The following is a 20,299-nucleotide window of genomic DNA, read 5'->3' on the forward strand; positions in this document are numbered from 1 at the left end:
AGTTAAAAACCAAAAATCTTCAGGGTCGCCTGGGAGGCTCAGTCGAGAGATTTCAGCTCAGGTCACAATCTCACGATTCATGAGTTCGAGCCCCGCATCAGGCTCTGTGCTGACAGCTCAGAGCCTGGAGCCTGCTTCAGATTCTGTGTCTGCTTCTCTCTCTGGCCCTCCCCTGTTCATGCTCTGTCTCTCTGTCTCTCAAAAATAAGTAAACATTGAAAAAATTAAAACAACCCCCCAAAACAAAAATCCAATAAAACCACACACATACACACCAAATACACTCTTTCTCTCCTTTGATCAGATTTATGACAGAAACCACTTTATTTACCTAAGGATACATCCATTGGGCTAGCAAGTGGTCCTTACCTATCACACTTCCTGAAATTCAGAGCAAGCAAGACAATAGAAGAAACTACCGTTCTTAATGTTTTTTTCCTCCCGTCTGGAATCCTTCTACCTTGGTAGGTTCTTTAAACAACCCTCCACCTGGATCACATGTTAAAATCCCAGGGCACTTTAAAACACCGATACCTGGGCTCCGACCCTTAGCGATTCTGATTTAATTGTTCTCGAGTGGGTCTGGTCACAGGTGTTTCTAAAGGTCCTGGGTTCTAATCCTAGAGATTCTGAAGTGCAGCCGGGGCTCAGAACCTTCCGTTAAGCCTTCTCGGCCTCCCCCAGCAAGCTTTTCCCTTCTCAGAAACACCTACCTCGCTTAAAGACAGGATAGATCCTCTGTATCAACTGTCCTCCCCAAAAGACCACAAGGCCCCTCAGAGCCGAAACCACCTCTGGCCACCTTGTCATCTCTCATATTGTCTCCGACACACAGACAACAGTGCCAAACACAAGGACGACACCCATGTGCCCCTAGTTACCCAGCACCTCTTACACCATATTTGGTTAACCCTAAGAGGGGGGGAGGCGGGGAACACTATCACGGCAGTAATGCTTTGCCCCAAGTCCATCAAGTACGTTTTCATATAAAAAAAAAATCCATGATTATTTTTAATTTTTTTAATGTTTTTTTTTTATTATTTATTTTTGAGACAGAGAGAGACAGAGCATGAACGTGGGAGGGGCAGAGAGAGAGAGGGAGACACAGAATCGGAAGCAGGCTCCAGGCTCCGAGCCATCAGCCCAGAGCCCGACACGGGGCTCGAACCCACGGACCGTGAGATCGTGACCTGAGCTGAAGTCGGATGCTTAACTGACTGAGCCACCCAGGCGCCCCTATTTTTAATGATTTACGTATAAAAGAAGAGTAGTATTTTATGATACAACGCATTTTTTTTTTTTTTGCAACTCCGAGCACCCTATTTATACACACACACACACTCATGAAAGGCAGGCAGGCATGTTAACTCCAAGCAGAATGGGCTCCACTTAGGCTGGTGGCCAAGTTCTTAATCTCTCGCAAAACAACAAACTTATAGTGGATTGGATTTAAATAACTCGGGGCCGTGAAATACTGCTCAGAGTTGAACAACCCCTTGTATCAGCCTGTGGAGTTTTCGAAATGGGTAGTTATGTAAGTAAAGGCAAGAGAAACAAAAGGTCAAAATGCACTTGGTCTTAATTTTTGGTTGTCTGAAATAACACAATCAACAGTTCTAATAGCCTTGCGTGTAAGACAAGTTTTTTTAAAGCTACTCCTGGGTGAGAGTTGTTCGATGATAAATTACTTCCCTGCCTTGCCAGGAATGAATCTTGCTGAAATATCCCATTACCTTTCTATGAAATAGTTTTTTTGTTTTTTTTAAGGTAAAGGGAAATCACCATTAAGTTGACGATTTCTGTTGGAGGAACCTTCATTCGGGATGATGACTCAGGGGAAAGAACAGCCACTTCATTGTGACATGCTAGCATGGCAGCAGAGAAACACTAGGGTGGTTTCCTAATCAGGCTGTGGATTTTTTTTTTAAGTGGGGTGGGAATTGGGGGCACCTGGGTGGCACAGTCGGTTAAGCGGCTGACTCTTGGTTTCGGCTCAGGTCATGATCTCACGGTTCATGAGTTTGAACCCCGCATCAGGCTCTGTGCTGCCAGCATAGAGCCTGCCTGGGATTCTCTTTCTCTCTGCCTCTCTCCTGCTCTCACTAACTCTCTCTCACTCAAAATAAAAAAAAAGGGGGAATCAACATCAGGCCTCTTGGCTCCATCGTGCCCCCTGCTTCCCCTGCAGGTGACAAGAAGGAACAGGGACGGCATGATGTCCTGAAAACGGAGTAGAGATCTGGCAAGAGATCATCAGAAGCTATCCTGGAATGCTAAGAGAAATATATTTAAGGGCTATTCATTCGCAAATAGAACCAGGAATAAATTATGACCGGTAGGAACACCTGATTCTCGTGTAGTTAAACATTTTTGCTTACTTTTGCCATGTCTTTGATACCCCCTGTTAGAAAATGGGCAGTTAAGCCACGTGGTAACTTGATCACCGAGCTAATGAAGAGATTCATCAAAATTCACTTTTGACAAAACTTAACTGATGAGGACACATAACTACCAAAAGAGCACCCTGCACTCAGTAAGCAATTTCTTTTCCCTTTGTGTCTTTAAATTAAAAAAAAAAACAGAAATTTAAGGCTGCAGCATAAAAGTCAAAGCTGGCATGTAGAGAAGGGGTTAAAGCTTGCTAGCTAAACTTCCTTAAAGCCTCTTAATTTTGAGGTCCACGCTGTTTCTCAAGACATCAACTGCAGAAAGCTGCAGTCGTAATTGATAAACAAGCAAGCCACCAAACCCCACCTCCCCACCTCGTTTAAAATATAAGTATCTTGTCCCTTTTTTTTTCAAGTGCAAATAAAGGTATCCTTATTCAAACACAGAGACAGGACCCGTGGACAGAAAGAGCTGCCTATCTGGTTACTTTTAAACTGAAGTTTGCACAGTTTAGAATACAATTTGAGTCAGAAATTTAAAAGAAATTTTTTTTTCACTGAAATATATATTAGCACCAGATTAAACAACAACAAAAACATATCTAGTATTTCTTGGTCTAAAGGTTATCTAGTATACCCAAAAGCATGGGTATTATGCACTTAACGTGTTTTTACTGTAATCTGCAAGTTGGAAACAGGAAAAGTACAAACAAAACGGGCAGTCGAGCAAACCACGGAAGTCATAGATTTTTGTGAAGAAATGTCAACACAAGTTACCTCTTGCAGTAAAGGGGGCTATACGGTTTTTACTATAACTGTTTCATCAGTGACACAACACACACATTATCCGACTGACAGAAGCACACATCACTCCCGTAAACATACCTTTGAAAGATACACGGTTAAACAGCGTGTGAATTGTTACAGGAGGCAAGATGGCGGCCACAGGAAACCAAGTGGAAGGTTACAAAACTTCGAAGAGCAGAAGTGGTTTTGAAGTAATAAGTGAGAAACAAAACCAAAAAAAAAAAAAGAAAAAAAAAGAAATAATAACCTAACCTACTCAAGACAACCGCTAGAACAAGCAAGAAAAGTGCCTCTCTGCTGTGTGTGAGAGGAAGTGAGCACAGTGAGGGCTCGTAGCCTCTCACCAAGGAAGTGAGGACTCACTTCTGTTTTTACAGACCATCTCAGTTAAGTCAGGTTCATCCCCCTTGACACATGTCAGGCATTCTCTGCGTCAAATAATGTAACGCAGAAGACACACACACTCGGCGTTTGGTGTTAATATAAAAATATAGGCAACCTTTGACTTAAAAGGGGAAGCGTTGTTTCACAAATGAAGGTCTGTACCGTGATTTCCAATTACGTGAAGCTCCAGGCAGGGCCCAATTGGGACAGAAACGGATCGGTGGCTGCCTTGGGCTGGGAGCCGGAAGAGGAGAGCCGCGCTGCAAGGCAGCATGATGGGAATCTTAGGGCAAAGAGACCGCTCTGTATCTTGACTGAGCAGAGGCTCAACGACTAGAAACCGGCACCCAACAATTCATCAAGCTGGACACCTAAACATGAGTGCGTTTACTATATGCAAATTACACTTCCGAGAGAACAATTTTTTTAAAAAAATGAAGGTTCCTAACCTGGCTTTTCAGATTTGGGAATGCGTTTTCCTAATAAAAGCGTGTCACGAGTGGCGGCAAGGTACCCCCCCTCCCCAAAATGTGGATCCTAATGTGGGTGAAATCGAGGAGCCTGTTTGCCCACTAAAGCCTGAAGCTTCAGAACCACAGTCCCTGAGGGTCCACTCTGCGCTCTATGCTCGCGATGAAGGAAGGGGAGAAGGAAAGTGATGTCAAGAAGCAGGCAGTGAGTTAGGAAGTGGTGGTTGGAGGGGGCAAGGGGGCAGTGGACGAGCAAAGGAAAAGCCGGAAGCAACAGCGAGCACACGCTGTGATTTCTTCACTTGACCATTCTCCCCGCAAGGCCGTAACTCATACTTACTAGTTGGAGAGAGGGGAAGCCGGAGGTACTTATGCTCTGTCGATGGTACTGGCCCAGGTTTGGGGGGAGAGTAAACTGCTTCCTGATCTCCGCCGAAGAATACCTTGGGTAAAATACAAACGTCTCGATGAAGCGGTCGTTTTGAACAAATCGCCACAATTACAGATACGATCTTTGGTACCCGGCTATAAAACCCAGGCCTTGGCGGGGTGATGGGCAGAACTGATGGACGCGTCCTCAGTGGCCTATGCATGGACGTTGTGGCTTTTGTCTAACGGTATATACCCTTGAAAAGATCACAAAGGCCAGGCCACCTACAACCGTAGCGGCTGCCTGTTAGGGGAAAGGCGAGAACATGAAGCGGAGGGAGAGTCTGAGGTTCAAGGAAAGGCCCGGGGCACTTGAGTCCTTCTTCCCAGGCCATTCAGGGCCTCATGTCTGCACGAGGACATCTGGTCTCAGCGCGGTACTTTAAATCCCATGCTCCCATTCGGATCCAGCCGTTCTCTCTTTTTTTTACTGTTTATTTTTAAGAGAGGGAAAGACAGGGCGCGAGTGGAGGTGGGGTGGTGAGACAGAGAGGGAGACACAGAATCCGAAGCCGGCTCCAGGCTCGGAGCTGTCAGCACAGAGCCTGACGCGGGGCTCGAACTCACGAACCACGAGATCATGACCCGAGCCGAAGTTGGATGCTTCACCAACTGAGCCACCCAGGCGCCCCCAGCCCTTCTCTTTTGAAACAGTGAACCCTTTGGTTGATTGCCTGCTATGCTAGAACACTCCAGAGAATTCCAGGCACATTAGATGCCACCTGGAATTGCAAGGACTGACTTTTTCCCCGACTGCTCCTGGTAGAGGGATCCTTTGACTCCCCCCACATCGAAACACTGCCGTGCCCTCAGCCGGCACCGCTGGGAGCTGGAAACCAGGCACACGAAAGCGGTTCCCCATTGTTAACTCACACCTACCGGCATGAGCTCTGTTCACCAGGGAAACCCAAGCTTACAGGCGGATTGACTTTGAGGCACACAAGTGTTGGTCATTTGTTTGGGGCTCAGAACACATTTTCTCATTTCACATTTCTCAGTCTCCTCTGTGGGTAGATTCTTAGGCTTGTTCACAAAAGTGTATTTAAACCACAGGGAGACCACTAGAAGCGAACAGACATTTCCTGAGGATCAGGCGGGATCATACTTTGGAAACAGCAACAAAAGGTTAGATACATTTTTTAAATGGTAATTTTAAAATATAATATTTTAAAATTATAAGTGAAGCTTATCATATTTTCTCCATTATGATGTGTGCTAAGGCACCATTATTAATTACCCTGCAGGATAAGGTTTCTGACATGGTCTGCTTGGCTCCCAGATGTGGCAATGTGGTACATCTACACAGGCAGAAAGCCTGCTCTGGTCCCACGTGCGGCCTCCACCCTCCCCATCTGAGAGCGCCCCGATGTCCTTCCAGGATTCAGGCCCTCTTGCTGGACACTGCCTAGGCGTAACTGCAAAGCCAAGGGGTGGGCACATAAGCCAACTCGGGACAACGATCTCTCCTTCCCAGGATTCTGAACGATGAATGGATACGAGGATGGGGAAAAAAATGGCTGGAGCGCCTCTGCGTCAGGGGCAGCCCCTCACATGATGATACAGTGATGGGTGAGACCCCGCCCCCCCCAGGATGTGAAAGTAGGCCATACTAACTGCATTCCTAATTTTCCTTATTTAATTTTGTAAGTATAGGAAAACACTAGGATGAGAAGTATTCTATTAACCACTGGGGAAATGCAAATCAAAACCACATGAGCTGCCCCTTCACGATCACTAGGCTGGCTGGGCAACAAAAAGCATCGGTGAGGATACAGAGAAATTGGAACATCACACATTATTGGGGGGAATGGAAAATGGTACGAGTGCTTTGGAAAATAGTCTGGCAGTTTCTTCAGAAGTGTAACATCGTGGGGGCGCTTGCGGGGGCTCAGTTCATTGAGCGCCCAGCTCTTGATTTTGGCTCAGGTCATGATCTCGCAGTTGGTGAGATCGAGCCTTAGGTTGGGGCTGACAGTGCAGAGCCTGCTTGGGATTCTCTCTCTCCCTCTCTCTCTGCCCCTCCCCTGCTCGTTCTCTCTCTCTCTCTCTCTCTCTCTCTCTCTCTCTCTCTCTCTCTCAAAATAAATAAACATGAAATAATTTTTTTAAAAAGTTAAACATGGTGTTCCCACATATACCCCCAGCAATTTCGCTCCTGGGTATATATCTGAGGGAAATGAAAACATATGGTCACACCAAAATTTATGCATGAATGTTCACAGCAGTGTTATTCATAGCATAATTATTCACATATTCATAAGTATTATTCAGAAAAGTGGAAACAACCCAAAATGGCTATCACCTGGGTAAAGAAAATGTGGTCTATCACACAATGGAGTATTATTTAGCAACAAAAAAAAGGAAGGAAGTACTCATATATATGACAATATGGATGCACACTGAAAATGTCATGCTAAGTGAAATAAACCAAACCCAAAGACCCACATATTTTATTATTCCTTACATGAAATTTCCAGAACAAGGAAATCTCAAGAGACAGAAAGTAGACGAGTAACTGCCTAGGGTCGGGGCGCGCCGGAGGCAAACGGAGAGTGACAGCTAAGGGGAACGGGATTTCTTTTTGGGGTGATGAAAATGTCTTCACCTTGATTGCAGCGATGGATACACAACTCTGTGAATATCTTGAGAGTTACTGAATTGTGCATGTTACATAGGTGAGTTGTGTGGTATGGGAATTATTTCCAAATAAAGCTGAAACAGATACGGATATAGATAGAAAGGCGTATAAGTATTCTAAAGACACGAGAGTGAAGGCAAAGGTGACCAAATTTTTTTAACGTTTATTTATTTTGGGGAGAGCAAGAGACAGAGCACAAGTAGGGGAAGGGAAGACAGAGCGGGAGACACAGAATCGGAAGCAGGCTCCAGGCTCTGAGCTGTCAGCAGAGAGTCCGATGTGGGGCTCGAACCCACAAAACAGCGAGATCATGACGTGAGCCCAAACCAAGATTTGGACGCTTAACCACTGAGCCACCCAGGCACCCCAGGGCTGATTTTCATTATAAGCTGAACAATCACCAAGTTTTAAAAACCAACAGATTCGACCACTGACCAAGTCAAAAAGCCCACCTTGCATGAACAACACTGTATCTTGCGTTTGGCACCCCGGAAACCCACACCGGCAGGGCAATCACTTCTCTGCTTACTTAGGGGACCGTCCACACAGAGGGACGAGACAACCAAGCAAAGGCCCTTCGCTGTGACCTGGATGCCTTCTGACAGACATGACTGCCTGCCCCTGAGACTTCTATCTCCACATCCTCCCCGCAAGACCTCTCAAATAACACGGTGTCGTTTCATGGTCATGCTCAAGCCAGAGACCAGAGGGGTCTACTTGACATGGGAGTGAGTACCTGAAAAGTTTCAGGAAAGGAGTGGTATTTTGAGGGAATCCAAGAACGGAAGCAGGGACAGATTCCTGCTTTCATTCTGAAGCAAAATCTGTCATCCTATGCCAACTCCCCAGTATTTTTTTCAGCATGAAATCAGAATGTTCCTGCTCTTCAACCCTTCTTAAACAGGGTCAGCGGGTGCCTCTGTTGCAATCTTCCGCATCGGTTTCCTAATTCGGTGATCTAAGACTGACCTTCTTCTGACAAGTCGCGCCCCACCCAGCCCCTAACATGGGTCCTATTTCTTGTCCTTACAGGATCGATTCTACAGAATGCAATTAAACCTGTCTCTTCAAAACCGTCAACTACGGAGATGAATTCTCTGTCCTTAAAATGAAAAGAGCGAATCATCCCACAGGGAAACGAACGTCCATCATTTAAAGAACTTCAAAATTAAATCTCCCCGGAGAGGCCCTATACACACGTTACACCAGCAAAAATAAGCTAGAATGACAAGATCACACGGTGGTCAAACTGTAGTGGAATCGGCATGCCCCACACCCCTCTGGAGCCCCACAGGGGTGTATATTAGTCCAGTATCTCTGGAAAGCAATACTGTAATACACAACAAGAACTATAAAACTGTCGTGACCTTTTAATCTAATCATTTCACTTCGGAGCATATAGCCCGTGGAATTCATACAAACAAACATATCATTTGAGCAGGAGTGAGTAGAAGATCTCTGTATATGGCAGCAAATAACTGAAAATAACCAAAGCACCCAGCACAAGGGAGAGCACCGAGTACGTAACAGCAAATAGGTGAAAGACGATTTTACCACTTAAAGTAAAAATATGAACTGGATTCAGCCATAGAAAGGTGTATACCAGGGGCATCTGGGTGGCTCAGTCAGTCAAGCATCCAGGTCTTGATTTTGGCTCAGGTCACGATCTCACAGTTCTTGAGTCAGAGTCCCGCATCAGACTCTATGTGGACAGTGCGGAGCCTGCTTGGGATTCTCTCTCTCTCTCCCTCTCTCTCTCTGCCCCTCCCCTGATAGTGTGCTCTCTCTCTCTCTCTCAATAAATAAGTGAACTTTAAAAAAAGATGCATACCAAATAAGTTACAAGTGAAACGTAATATGGGGAACTGAATACAAATAACTAACAATATACGTGTAAATATACTACAAGGATCTGAGATCCTTTTGGTAGTTATATAAAGCTAGCTTAATATCTATCACATTCAGCCCTTTCTGATGTAAAGCTGCTTATGGTCATCATGTTAAAAAAAAAATTGTGTACCTATAAAGTAGCCTGCAGGCACAGAAACACTACTTGGGAATTTAAAAAATTACGTAAATTTCAGCTCTTAAGTTAGTGATACAGAACTTCATTCTCAAAAAAGCACCTAGGATCCCAGTGTCAAAATCAACCGGCTTTATCTCCCACTGATCCTAGGGAGGGGGAAGCCTGCCTACACAGGGAAGAGAACTCAGCCTGGGCAAGGGATCACACAGGCGTGGTGTCCCTACAGTACTGACTGTGTGTGGGTTTTATTTCCTCTGTATTTGAGTCTCAGGCCAAACTCAACATGTCGAAAACAACTTTTCTGATGCTAGATTTATAGCAGGATAATATTTCCTTGATGAGCTAAGACACTGTTCTTCTAATAATTCAAAATGCTTTAAAATATTATTTTCTTTATTTCTACAAATTTTACTGGGAGGGAGCCTTGGGGTTTGTTTAAAAGGTTGGTACCCCTACTTGGGGGTCAGAATGGTAGAGGCGGATGGGTAGCAAAGCTCTACTTTTGTTTTTAATTTTTTTAATGTTTGTCGATTTTAGAGAGAGTGAGACAGAGCGCAAGCGGGGAAGGGGCAGAGACAGAGGGAGACGCAGAATCTGAAGCAGGCTCTAGGCTCTTAGCTTTCAGCACAGGGCCTGACGCGGGGCTCGAACTCATGAACAGCAAGATCATAACCTGAGCCGAAGTCTGACACCTAACCGAATGAGCCACCCTGGCGCTCCTCAAAGCTCTGTTTTAAATCAGATGAACAGATAATTGCGATACGCACAGTTTGGACTAAGTCCCAGTGGAACTAAACGGAGAAGAGCTTGCCAAGTGTGGTCCATGGACCATTTGCATCAAATGTATCAGCTGCTTCATAAAATGCAGATTCCTAGATCCTACCCCCCCTGGTCCTAACACAGCATCTCGCACAGTGTGGCCTGGAAAACTGCAGGCTTAGCCAGCAACTCCAGGTGGTTTTCAGGTCAGCAAAGCAGAAGATTCGCTCATAGTGCAAGACTATGAGAGAGTATTGGTTCGTTCATTCATTCATTCATGAAACGTCAAGGGCACAAAAGTGCCAGGCTCGCCGCCAAGGGATTAAAGTCCAAGATGATACTGTTGCTGCTCCTCGAGGCTCAGTCCAGGGGGTGGGAGGAAGGAGGACACGTGGATAACTGAATATATAATTATAATACAACAGGATGAGTATTATAATAAAAAATGTGCACAGTGCCTTGTGAGCAAAGAGGAGGGACTTACTGATTCAGCCCGGGAATGCTTAGGAGGCTTCTGGAATAAGAGGACTTCAGAAACATACTTCGGAAAAAGACAAAAAAACGAGTAGGAGCAGACCTGATATAAAAGAACAAAATGCATTTCAAGCATTTTTTTTTTTTTTTAGCCACTTCACGACATCTAGGCATTAAGTTTCCATACTCCTCCTTCAAGTATTTTAACTATCAGGCTGCCCTATTTCTGCACAATGATGTGGCCGTTTGCCAGCTGTTTGAGTTCCAGTATATTAGTTAACCAGGCTGGGTCTTAGTTTCATTACATGCGAAATGAAGGGGCTGGGCTATGTGATCTCCTGGGCACCTTTCCAGCTCCAACTGGCAACTCTGCTTAAGAATCAGCAAATGGGACAGTCAGCACCGAGATCTGTGCCCGCAGCTGTGCGAGGAAACTGTGCAGCCCCGGAAGGCTTCTCGCTGGCTTTCACCCCTGAAAGAAAATTCTTTCGCTATATGCTGGGATGGCCAGCAGCCAAAATGGTTGGAAGAACTGTAAAATTGATTCAAGATAAAACCACGTCGACAAGTACTTGAAGGGGCTTGGGATTCTCCTAAACGTGACAGGTTTTAAACAATAGTGAAAGGGGTGGGGGGAAAAAAGAAAAGCAAACACATAATTGACTCTCACTAGAATAACTGAGTAACTAACAAGACACTCAACGAATACAAGTACGCAGCTAGTAACAAATACTAATTATAGACATTTGTGGGCGGCATACACATGGATGTGGCCCGGGAGCACACGGTGTTATTAAGCCTTGCAAAATAACCACAGTTCAAGACTAGAGACAACTTGCACCAAGTGAGCAGTGAAACAATGTTCTTTCCCCAGCTTCCTGGATTAAAAGGTTAGGGCAGTGTACTTTAACAACAATGATAAAGATTTTTAAACTTGTTGTATGTAGAAAATCTAGCTCTGAAGTAAATAACCCGGGGTTGGGTCACTGCGCGGAGCATGGATGAGGTCTGAAAACACACAGCAGGCTCGAGAGTGCGTAGTTCCTGGAGGGGACCACATAAAAATGATCTAAGGCTTTTCCTGAGATGCATCCTCAGATACTTTTAGTAAAGCGCACCTTTTTTCTTTTTAATGTTTTTATTTATTTTTGAAGGAGAGAGAGACAGAGCATGAGCCGGGGAGGAGCAGAGAGAGAGGGAGACATAGAATTTGAAGCAGGCTCCAGGCTCTGAGTTGCCAGCACAGAGCCCGACGCGGGGCTCGAACTCACGAGCCGTGAGATCATGACCTGAGCCAAAGTCGGACACTCAACTGACTGAGCCACCCAGGCGCCCCAAGTGCACCTTTTTTTTTAAAGAAGTGCACCTTTTTTTTTTTTTTTTTTTTTTTTGCTTCTAAGTAATCTCTATGCCCAATTTGGGGCTCAAACTCACGACCTGGAGATTAGGAGTTGCACGCTCTACTGACTGAGACAGCCAAGTGCCCTTGGAGTGCACCTTTAAATTTAAAGAGGCTACGGGGCACCTGGGCGGTTCAGTCAGTTACACATCTGTCTTCAGCTCAGGCTCATGAACTTGAGCCCCACATCGGGCTCTCTGCTGTCAGCCTGCTTCAGATCTTCTGTCCCCCTCTCTCTCAAAAAATAAATAAACTTAAAAAAAATAAATTTAGAAGGTTACAAAATGAGTTTCTGTAGCAAATGTTCTATGTATATTATGTATGCAGTACTATATGTGTGCATATATATATGTGTGTGTGTGTGTGTGTGTGTATATATATATATGTATATATATATATATATATATATATATATATATACACCTCCATCCTTACACACACATACATGTTTTGAGCAACGAAATCTGAAGTGAATTCCTCAGAAGTGTGTCAGCCTGAGGCTTCAAAATGGATGTTTCAAGTTTCAGAGTTTCTCATATTTTCCATCTCTTCCCGTCAACAGACATGCCATAAACGTACAACATTTATAAAGATGATTCAACAGGTGGAAACACGACTACAAAGAGAAGTTTGCCACTCAGTGATGAGCTGTGGAACTTGTTTCTTCCTCACAGGGGCGTCCCAAATTCCTTTCCTGTGGAAAATTCCTCTGAATGCAGAAGAATAGTTATTAGATGACCGAAGCGTTTGAGGGTTTCCCCAGCAAGCCTAGAGAAGAGTTAGCCAATGTCTTCAGGGTCTCTCTAACGCATGGCTTTTGTCCAGCCTTTAGATATCATCATATACACATCATATAAGTGAGTTTCTCTCCTGACATAATCACCACTGATGAGGCATTACAATCACCTAAGAACACTTGTAAGTACTGAGTAATTTTTGTGTGTACCTGTTTAAAAAAAAACAAAAAGTTTCTCCAAAAAAGAAATGTGCTGACACCTAAAGAAAGAGATCTAACATATGTAAGCTTAAGTCCCAAAAGAGGAGGCAAGACAAAACAGGAGAAGTAATATTCAGAGAAATATATCGACAAAAGCATCACACAGATTCATAAAGCTCTACAAAATCCCATTGGAATCGACACAGAGAAAAATCAAACCTAGCCACGCCATGGTAAACACTGCCGGAAAGCAAGGAGAGATTTTAAGGTTCTTGAAAAAATCTGGGGAAAAGATATTACCTCCAAAGTGTAATCAGAGGGCTGATAATTGACTTCTCCACCGAAAAAGTGAAATCCGGAAGGCAACGGGATGACATCTTTAAAGTGCTAGAAGAAAACAACTACCAGTCTGGAATTTTCTACCCAGTGAAAATATCCTTCACTAATAAAGGGTAAATAAAGACTTCACCAGATAAACAAAAACTGAGAGAACTTATTACCAGCAGAGCTATACTAAAAGAAATAGTAAAGAGAGCCCTTCAGACAGAAGGAAATCAACCCCGGGTGGAGTCACAGCAGTGCTCAAAGCAATGAAGTGCATCAAAAGGGTCAATATGTGAGCGACAGTGACAGTACAAAACAATTGTAATAATGCTAGTAATGGGTACTTAAAATACACACAGCATTGGGGAGCCTGTCTGGCTCCGTTGGTGGCTCGTGGGACTCTTCATCTTGGGGCTGAGTTCAAGCCTCGTGTTGGGTGTAGAGACTGCTTTAGAAAGATAAAAACTTTTGGGGCACCTGGGAAGCTCCGTCGGTTAAGCATCTGACTTCGGCTCAGGCCATGATCTCATGGTTCAGGAGTTCGAGCCCCACATCAGGGCTACTGCTCTCTACTGCAGCACAGAGCCTGCTTCAGATCTTCTGTCCCCCTCTCTCTCTGCCCCTCTCCCACTCATGCTCTCTCTCTCTCTCAAAAATAAGTAAACATTAAAAAAAAAAAACCTGCATTGAAAAAGATTAATAAATAAAAATCTTTAAAAAGTTAAAAAATAAAATATGCATAGCGTAGAAAAGGTGGGAGGGGTAAACGGACTTCACGTGTTCTTAAGTTCCTGCATTGTCTGCGAAATGGTAAAAGTACTAATTAATATTAGAATTCTATTAAGCATGTATTGTTGTGATCTCTCGAGAAACAAGAGACAAGTTGAAAAATAGAAAAAAAAAAAAACAGCGGAAATATGCATTTAAACTCAAATAAAGACCTGAAAACATAAAACTTTTAGAAGAAAATATAGGCAGTAGCTTCTTGACATAGGTCTTGGCAAGGGTTTTACAAATTTTAATGTTTATTTATTTTTTGAAAGAGAGAGAGACAGAGCGTGAGCAGGAGAGGAGCAGAGAGAGAGGGAGACACTGAATCCGAAGCGGGCTCCAGCCTCTGAGCTGTCAGCACACAGCCTGATGTGTGGCTCAAATTCACAAACCTCAGATCATGACCTGAGCCAAAGTCAGACACTTAACGGATTGGGCCACGCAGGCAGCCCTTGGCAATGATTTTTTTTTTTTTTAATCTAACACCAAATGCAAAGCAATGCAAGCAAAAATAAATAAGTGGGACTACATTAAAATAAAAAAGCTTCTGCACAGTGAAGGAAACCATTAAGAAAATGAAAGGGCAATCTACTGAATAAAAGAAAATATTTGCAAATCATATATCTGGTAAGGGGCTATTTTCGAATATATAAAAAATTCATATAACTCAACAGCAAAAAACAAAACAAACAACAACAACAACAACAAAACCCAATCTGATTTAAAAATGGGCAGAAGACCTGAACAGGCATTTTTCCAAAGAAGATATACAGACGGCTAATAGGTACATAAAAAAATACTCAACATGATTAAGCATCAGGGAAACGCGTATCAAAACCATAAGGAGTTATCACCTCACACTTGTCAGAATGGCTGTTGTCAAAAGGCAAGAAATAATAAGCGTTGGTGAGGATACGGAGAAAAGGGAACCCTTGTGTACTGTTGGTGGGAACGTAAACGGGCGCGGCCACTATGGAAATTAGTATAGAGGTTCCTCAAAAAATTTAAAAATAAAACTACCATATGATCTAGCAATTCCACTTCTGGGTATTTATCCAAAGAAAACAAAAACACTAACTCAAAAAGATATAGGCATCCTCATGTTCACTGCAGCATTATTTACAATAGCCAAGACAGGAAAATAACCTAAGTGTCCATCAATGGATGAATGGATAAAGAAATTGCATATACATGTACAATGGAGTATTATTCAGCCATAAAAAAGAATGAAACTTTGCCTTTTGCAACAACATGTATGGACCTCGAGGGCATTATACTAAGTGAATTAAGTCTGACAGGGAAAGACAAATACTATATGATATCTCTTATATGTGGAAGCTACAACAAAACCAGAAATAAGACCATAGATACCGAGAACAAATTAGTGCTTGCCAAGAGGGATGGGAGAAATGAGTGAAGGGCGTCAAAAGATTTGAAAAAAAAATGCCAGGCAATTTGCCCAAGTATAGATCTTTCCGTTGAAAAGAGTCATCCACTTTACAATTTTACCTAGGATTCATCTTGCTCATTTCTGAAAAACCAGGAAAGAAACTGAAAACTGTAAGGATTGGTAACTTACTGAGACTTTGATATATAAGAATCTCATTCCCCAAAATGACCTCGGGAGATAGGCGGAATTGTTTGTTATGATCCCGTTCAAGATAAGTTATGAGTCTTAGGAAGGAAAGGGGTCAAGGAAAAAACAAACTCAAATCCATCAGTGATTACATTAAATATAATTAGAATAAATTCACCGATGATAAGACAGAGGTCATCAGATTACATAAAAAACTACATGCTGCTTACGACAGACATACTTACATACTTTACTTTTTTAACAGATTTATTGAGGTATAATTGACATGCAATATACTGGACATATTTAAAGTAGACAATTTAAAAGTTTGATACATGTATATGTACACTGATGAAACCATCACTGCGGTCAAAGAGCTTTCTCCTGCCCCTTCTTATCTCCCCCTTCCCCCGACCCTTCTCCCCTGGGAACCACCATTTTGTTTTCTGTCATTATAGATCAGTTTGCATTTTCTAGAACTTTATATTAATGTAATTGTACAACATATCTCTCTTTTTTTTTTCTGGCTTCTTTCACCAGCACAATTATTTTGAGATCTGTCCATGTTGTAGCATGTATCAATAGTTCATTTGCTTTTATCATAGAAGAATATTCCGTTGCATGGATATACACCATTTGCTTATCCATTCACCTGTTAATGGACATCTGAGTTATTTCCAGTTTGGGGCTACTACAAGTAAAGCTGTTATTAACAGTCATGTGCAAGCCTTTATATGGACATATACTTTTATCTGTCTTGGGTAAATGCCTAGGTAAACTGCTTACAAAGTGGTGGCAAAAAATTAGGCAAAAAACAGCCAAAAGAAGGCTGGTATAGCCATAGTAATACTAGGCAAAAAGGACTTATTTATTTTGATTTTTTTAATGTTTATTTATTTTTGAAAGAGAGGCAGACAGACAGAGAGCATGAGCAGGGGAGGGGCAGAGAGAGAGGGAAAGATAGAATCCCAAGCAGGCTATGTGCTGTCAGCTCAGAGCCCCACCTGGGGCTTGATCTCACTAACTGTGAGTTCATGACCTGAACCAAAATCAAGAGTAGGACACTTAACCAACTGAGCCACCCAGATGCCCCTGGCAAAAAGGACTTTAAATCATGAAGTATGACAAAAGATAGAAAGGACATTTCCTAAATGATCAAAGGTCAATTCTTCAGAAAGATACAGCAATGTGTATGCACCAAGTAATAAGGGCTCAAAACATATAAAGCAAGAACTGCAGAAGTAAGAGGAGAAATAACAAATTCACAATTACGGTGAAAGATTTTAGCGTACCTCTTTTAGTAAGTGATAGTACATGTAGATTAAGAAATCAGAGATAGCCAGGATTTGAACATGATAAACAACTTGATCTAACTGACTTATATAGAAAATCTACACCTAATGACACAGTATACATTCTTCTTGTGCCATTTACCAAAAGTGACAATATACTGGACCACCACAAAGCAAGTGTTAACAAATTTCAAAGTTCAGAAATCATACAGAGCAGGTGGTCTGACGCCACAGTAGAATTAAACTGGAACTCAACAAAAACATACTAGCTTTCTAAATATTTGTTTATTTTTGCAAATGGAATAGTATTAAACATCTTCTTTATGTTCACACACATAGGCTGAATAAATGGATTTTAAAAAACTAGTTACAAACCAAAAAGGAATAGAGAGAAAAATTATATATAATATGTTATATACGTTATATACATGATATATATAATATGTTATATATGGTTATAAACTATTCTATTTTTATTTTCAGTATGTAATATTTTTTTGTATTTTTAAATATAAAAAGTATAAAAAAGAACATTACAACATGTCCCCCTCCTATTTCTGCCTGCCAGTCATGCAAGTTCCCTCCCCATAGACAACCCACATAATAGTTTTTTGGGCATATTTCTGCGTATATACAGTATACATGCAAATATATGTATATATTCTTTCCCTCAATACTGTACACAGATGGGAACATAATACTTGATATTCATCTATACTGTAGTGTGTACCAATAGTCATTCCTTTTTTTCAAGGGAGTATTACATTACATGGATATACCACAATCTGTTTAGCCATTCACTGGTGATCTGTATTTTGCTCTTTTCACCTCATAAGTATATAAGAATTCCTTCAGTCTTTTTTTATGGCTGTGTATATATTCTACTGTATAGATGTGCATTTTCTTAACTAATCTCTTTTACATATTTTTGTTATTTCCAATGTTTTTTATTGAGGTATAACTGACATATAAAATTATATTTGCCTCAGGCATAAAACATAATGATTCAATATGCAAAATGATCACCCAATAAGCCTAGTTAACCTGTCACCATACGTATAGATTTTTTTATGACAAGAACTTTTGAGATCTACTCTCTCAGCAACTTTCAAATATGCAAGAGTATTACTAACTATAATCGCCATGCTATACGTTACATCCCCATGACTTCCTTATTTTATAATTGGAATTTTGTATCTATTGACCCCCTTCACCCATTTTGCCCATTCCCGCTCACCACCTCCGGCAACCGCCAATCTGTTCTCCATATCTGTGAACTCAATTTTTGTTCTGTTTTAGATTCTACAGAAAAGTGAGATCATATAGTATTTGTCTTTCCTTTGTATTTGTCTTTCACTTAGTACAATGCCCTCAAGATCCGTCTATGTTCTTGCCAATGGCAAAACCTTTAAAAAAATTTTTTTTTGGAAAAATCTCCGCACTGTTTCCCAGAGTGGCTTCACCAGTTTACCCTCCCATGTTGTTTCCAACTTTTTTGCCAGCACAAATAATGTTCGGCAAATTTCACACGTGCTAAATCACACATTTATAAATATATCTGTGAAATAAAGCCGTGGAAGTGGAATTCCTACGTCAAAGGGTTTTGTTTTCACAGTGTTTTAGCAATCAACACTTTAACTAGCAACATTAGGGGAGGTACAACCTGGTTTCATCAAATTCAAGGAGCTGTTTTGCTTATTGTATGCGTAATTATCCCATGAGTCTTCACTGAGGAGCTCTTTTCTTCTCTTTGTGGCTGGGAGCTGCTATCTAACAAAATTAAGCCCTTCATTTACAGGGCAACTCTACAGCTCAGGACAGCGTGGTTACCTTCTGTTAGCCTGAAGATTTGGTTTAGGCAGAAACAGGCCTGGAGCAGAAATGAGAGGTCCAGGTTGCAGGTGTAAACGTGGCCAACGTTGAGTTTATGGTTGTCCTTCCAGCAGTGGGAAGAGAGCAACATCTCTCCGCCCATGGTTTCTCACCTGCCTCCCTAGCAACCCATCACGTAGATGGCCATCAGTGCTGCCCGCAATGGCGGTCACAGAACCTGCGGTCTTGGAGGAAAGCCACGCAGCCTTACTAAAGAGCAAATGAACCACATTCTCCAAGCCCAACAATCGTCTGTGTGTTTTGGCTTTGAGGAGTCTCATCTCCGAGGAAAACCCAAGTCATGAGGGCTCTCAACAGGCTGGGCAAAAAAGAGCTTCTTCAAAGCGGTGTCTGAACCACGGAAGCATTTATGGAATGAAATTTTGCCAGACTCACGAAACGCAAATAGGCATACTTCTAGATGTTGAGAACAACGTCCCGATGATTGGGACTGGGGGAGGTGAACACAGCATTTTAGCGAGAACAGAAAATTACGCCAATAGGTCTCGAGTGCTTGCACTGGGCCTGGGCCTGTGGGGACCACTGGATGTGAACCCTTCCACTGAATGCCCACAGCAACGCCCTGAACTGAGTTTGTCTTCCCCCACCCAACAAACACAAAACTCAGGGCAGGAAATGTCTGCAGTCAGGATTTGAAACCAAGGCTATCTGACTCCAGGCACAGTGCTCTTAGTCACTATGGTGATAGAAGCTTTTAAAAAAAAATGTATTTAAATCTACACACACTATTTAAAAATACATAGAAGGAAAACCACTAGCAGGAAATACTATTTGCACTTAGGTCAGAGAGACAAGAAAAGAGTCTTTTCTTTCTATTCTCTTTCCTTTTCTCATATGGTTTGTGTTGTGGCTGTCTTAATTTTATGGCAGAAATTGTGTGCACCCACGTACATAAACACACACACATTTCTAACCTACAGGCTGTCAGCTTTCTGAAAAACGTAAATTCTTCTGCTGAGACACAGGAATGAGCCTGAACACCGTAAGAGTCTCTTGAGGGCTCTTTTATTATTTTCTGTTTGTTTTTCAGTCTCCTGGAATTTCTAAATAAAACTGTGTTCCCAGCATACTTTGCGCCCTTGCACCCACTTCTTGACCCACCTGGACTCCATTAAAGTCAACAAACATCGTTGGGTGCTCTTATTTAAAAAGCACCTTGTTTCTCCACTCTGATTTGTGATTTGTCTAAAATATTTGTCCTGGGCATGACCAGCTCCTTGGCCGTTTAGAGGCCATCCATGCCTTTTTTTTTTTTTCATCCAAGGCTGTATTATGGGGCTATTTGTTCTCAAATATTCTGGCCAAGACTGTGAATTAACGGCATGTCTGTGTCTCAGGGGGGTGCCTTCAATAAGACCCTAAGAAACTTCTGGCCTCTGCCAACCAAGGTGATTGCAGCTACGAAGTCCAAAAATGCCTTGTAGTGTAAGGTTTAACTGGATGATTTTAACCCACTCTTTTTCGGGGGAGTTTCCTTCCTCAAATTGTGGAATTTACTGAGGCAACTGGGAGAACGTTTTTGTTTGCCCTTGAACCCAGCTTGAGCTTGTGGTGGACGAATGTACTAAGTGGAAGGCCAGTAAGATTGCATGTATCCTCATGCCCTCCCTGTATCGCAACGGTTCTCAAAGTGTGGTCCCCGGACCAGCGACGTCAACAGCCCCTGGAAATCTGTTCGAAAAGCAAATTCTTGGGCCCCACCCCAGACCGACTGAACCCTAAACTATGGGGTA

At 42.4% G+C, this 20,299-nt stretch overlaps 1 protein-coding gene across 5 annotated transcripts in view; it reads right to left on the bottom strand.

Moving 5' to 3' along the window:
* Positions 1-20,299, bottom strand: part of DOCK8 (dedicator of cytokinesis 8) — a 231,730-nt gene that overhangs the window by 174,571 nt on the left and 36,860 nt on the right. For 3 of the 5 annotated variants that reach the window (XM_045043274.1, XM_045043273.1, XM_045043277.1), the window contains one exon: positions 4,389-4,491. In XM_045043274.1, the coding sequence (XP_044899209.1) occupies positions 4,389-4,491 (103 nt within the window). Of the gene's footprint in view, positions 1-713; positions 875-3,272; positions 3,491-4,388; positions 4,492-20,299 lie in introns of those variants that run through there. The other 2 variants (XM_045043275.1, XM_045043276.1) reach the window with 2 other exon arrangements.

The sequence above is a fragment of the Felis catus genome, chromosome D4, assembly GCF_018350175.1.
Source record: "Felis catus isolate Fca126 chromosome D4, F.catus_Fca126_mat1.0, whole genome shotgun sequence".
Lineage (NCBI taxonomy): Eukaryota > Metazoa > Chordata > Mammalia > Carnivora > Felidae > Felis > Felis catus.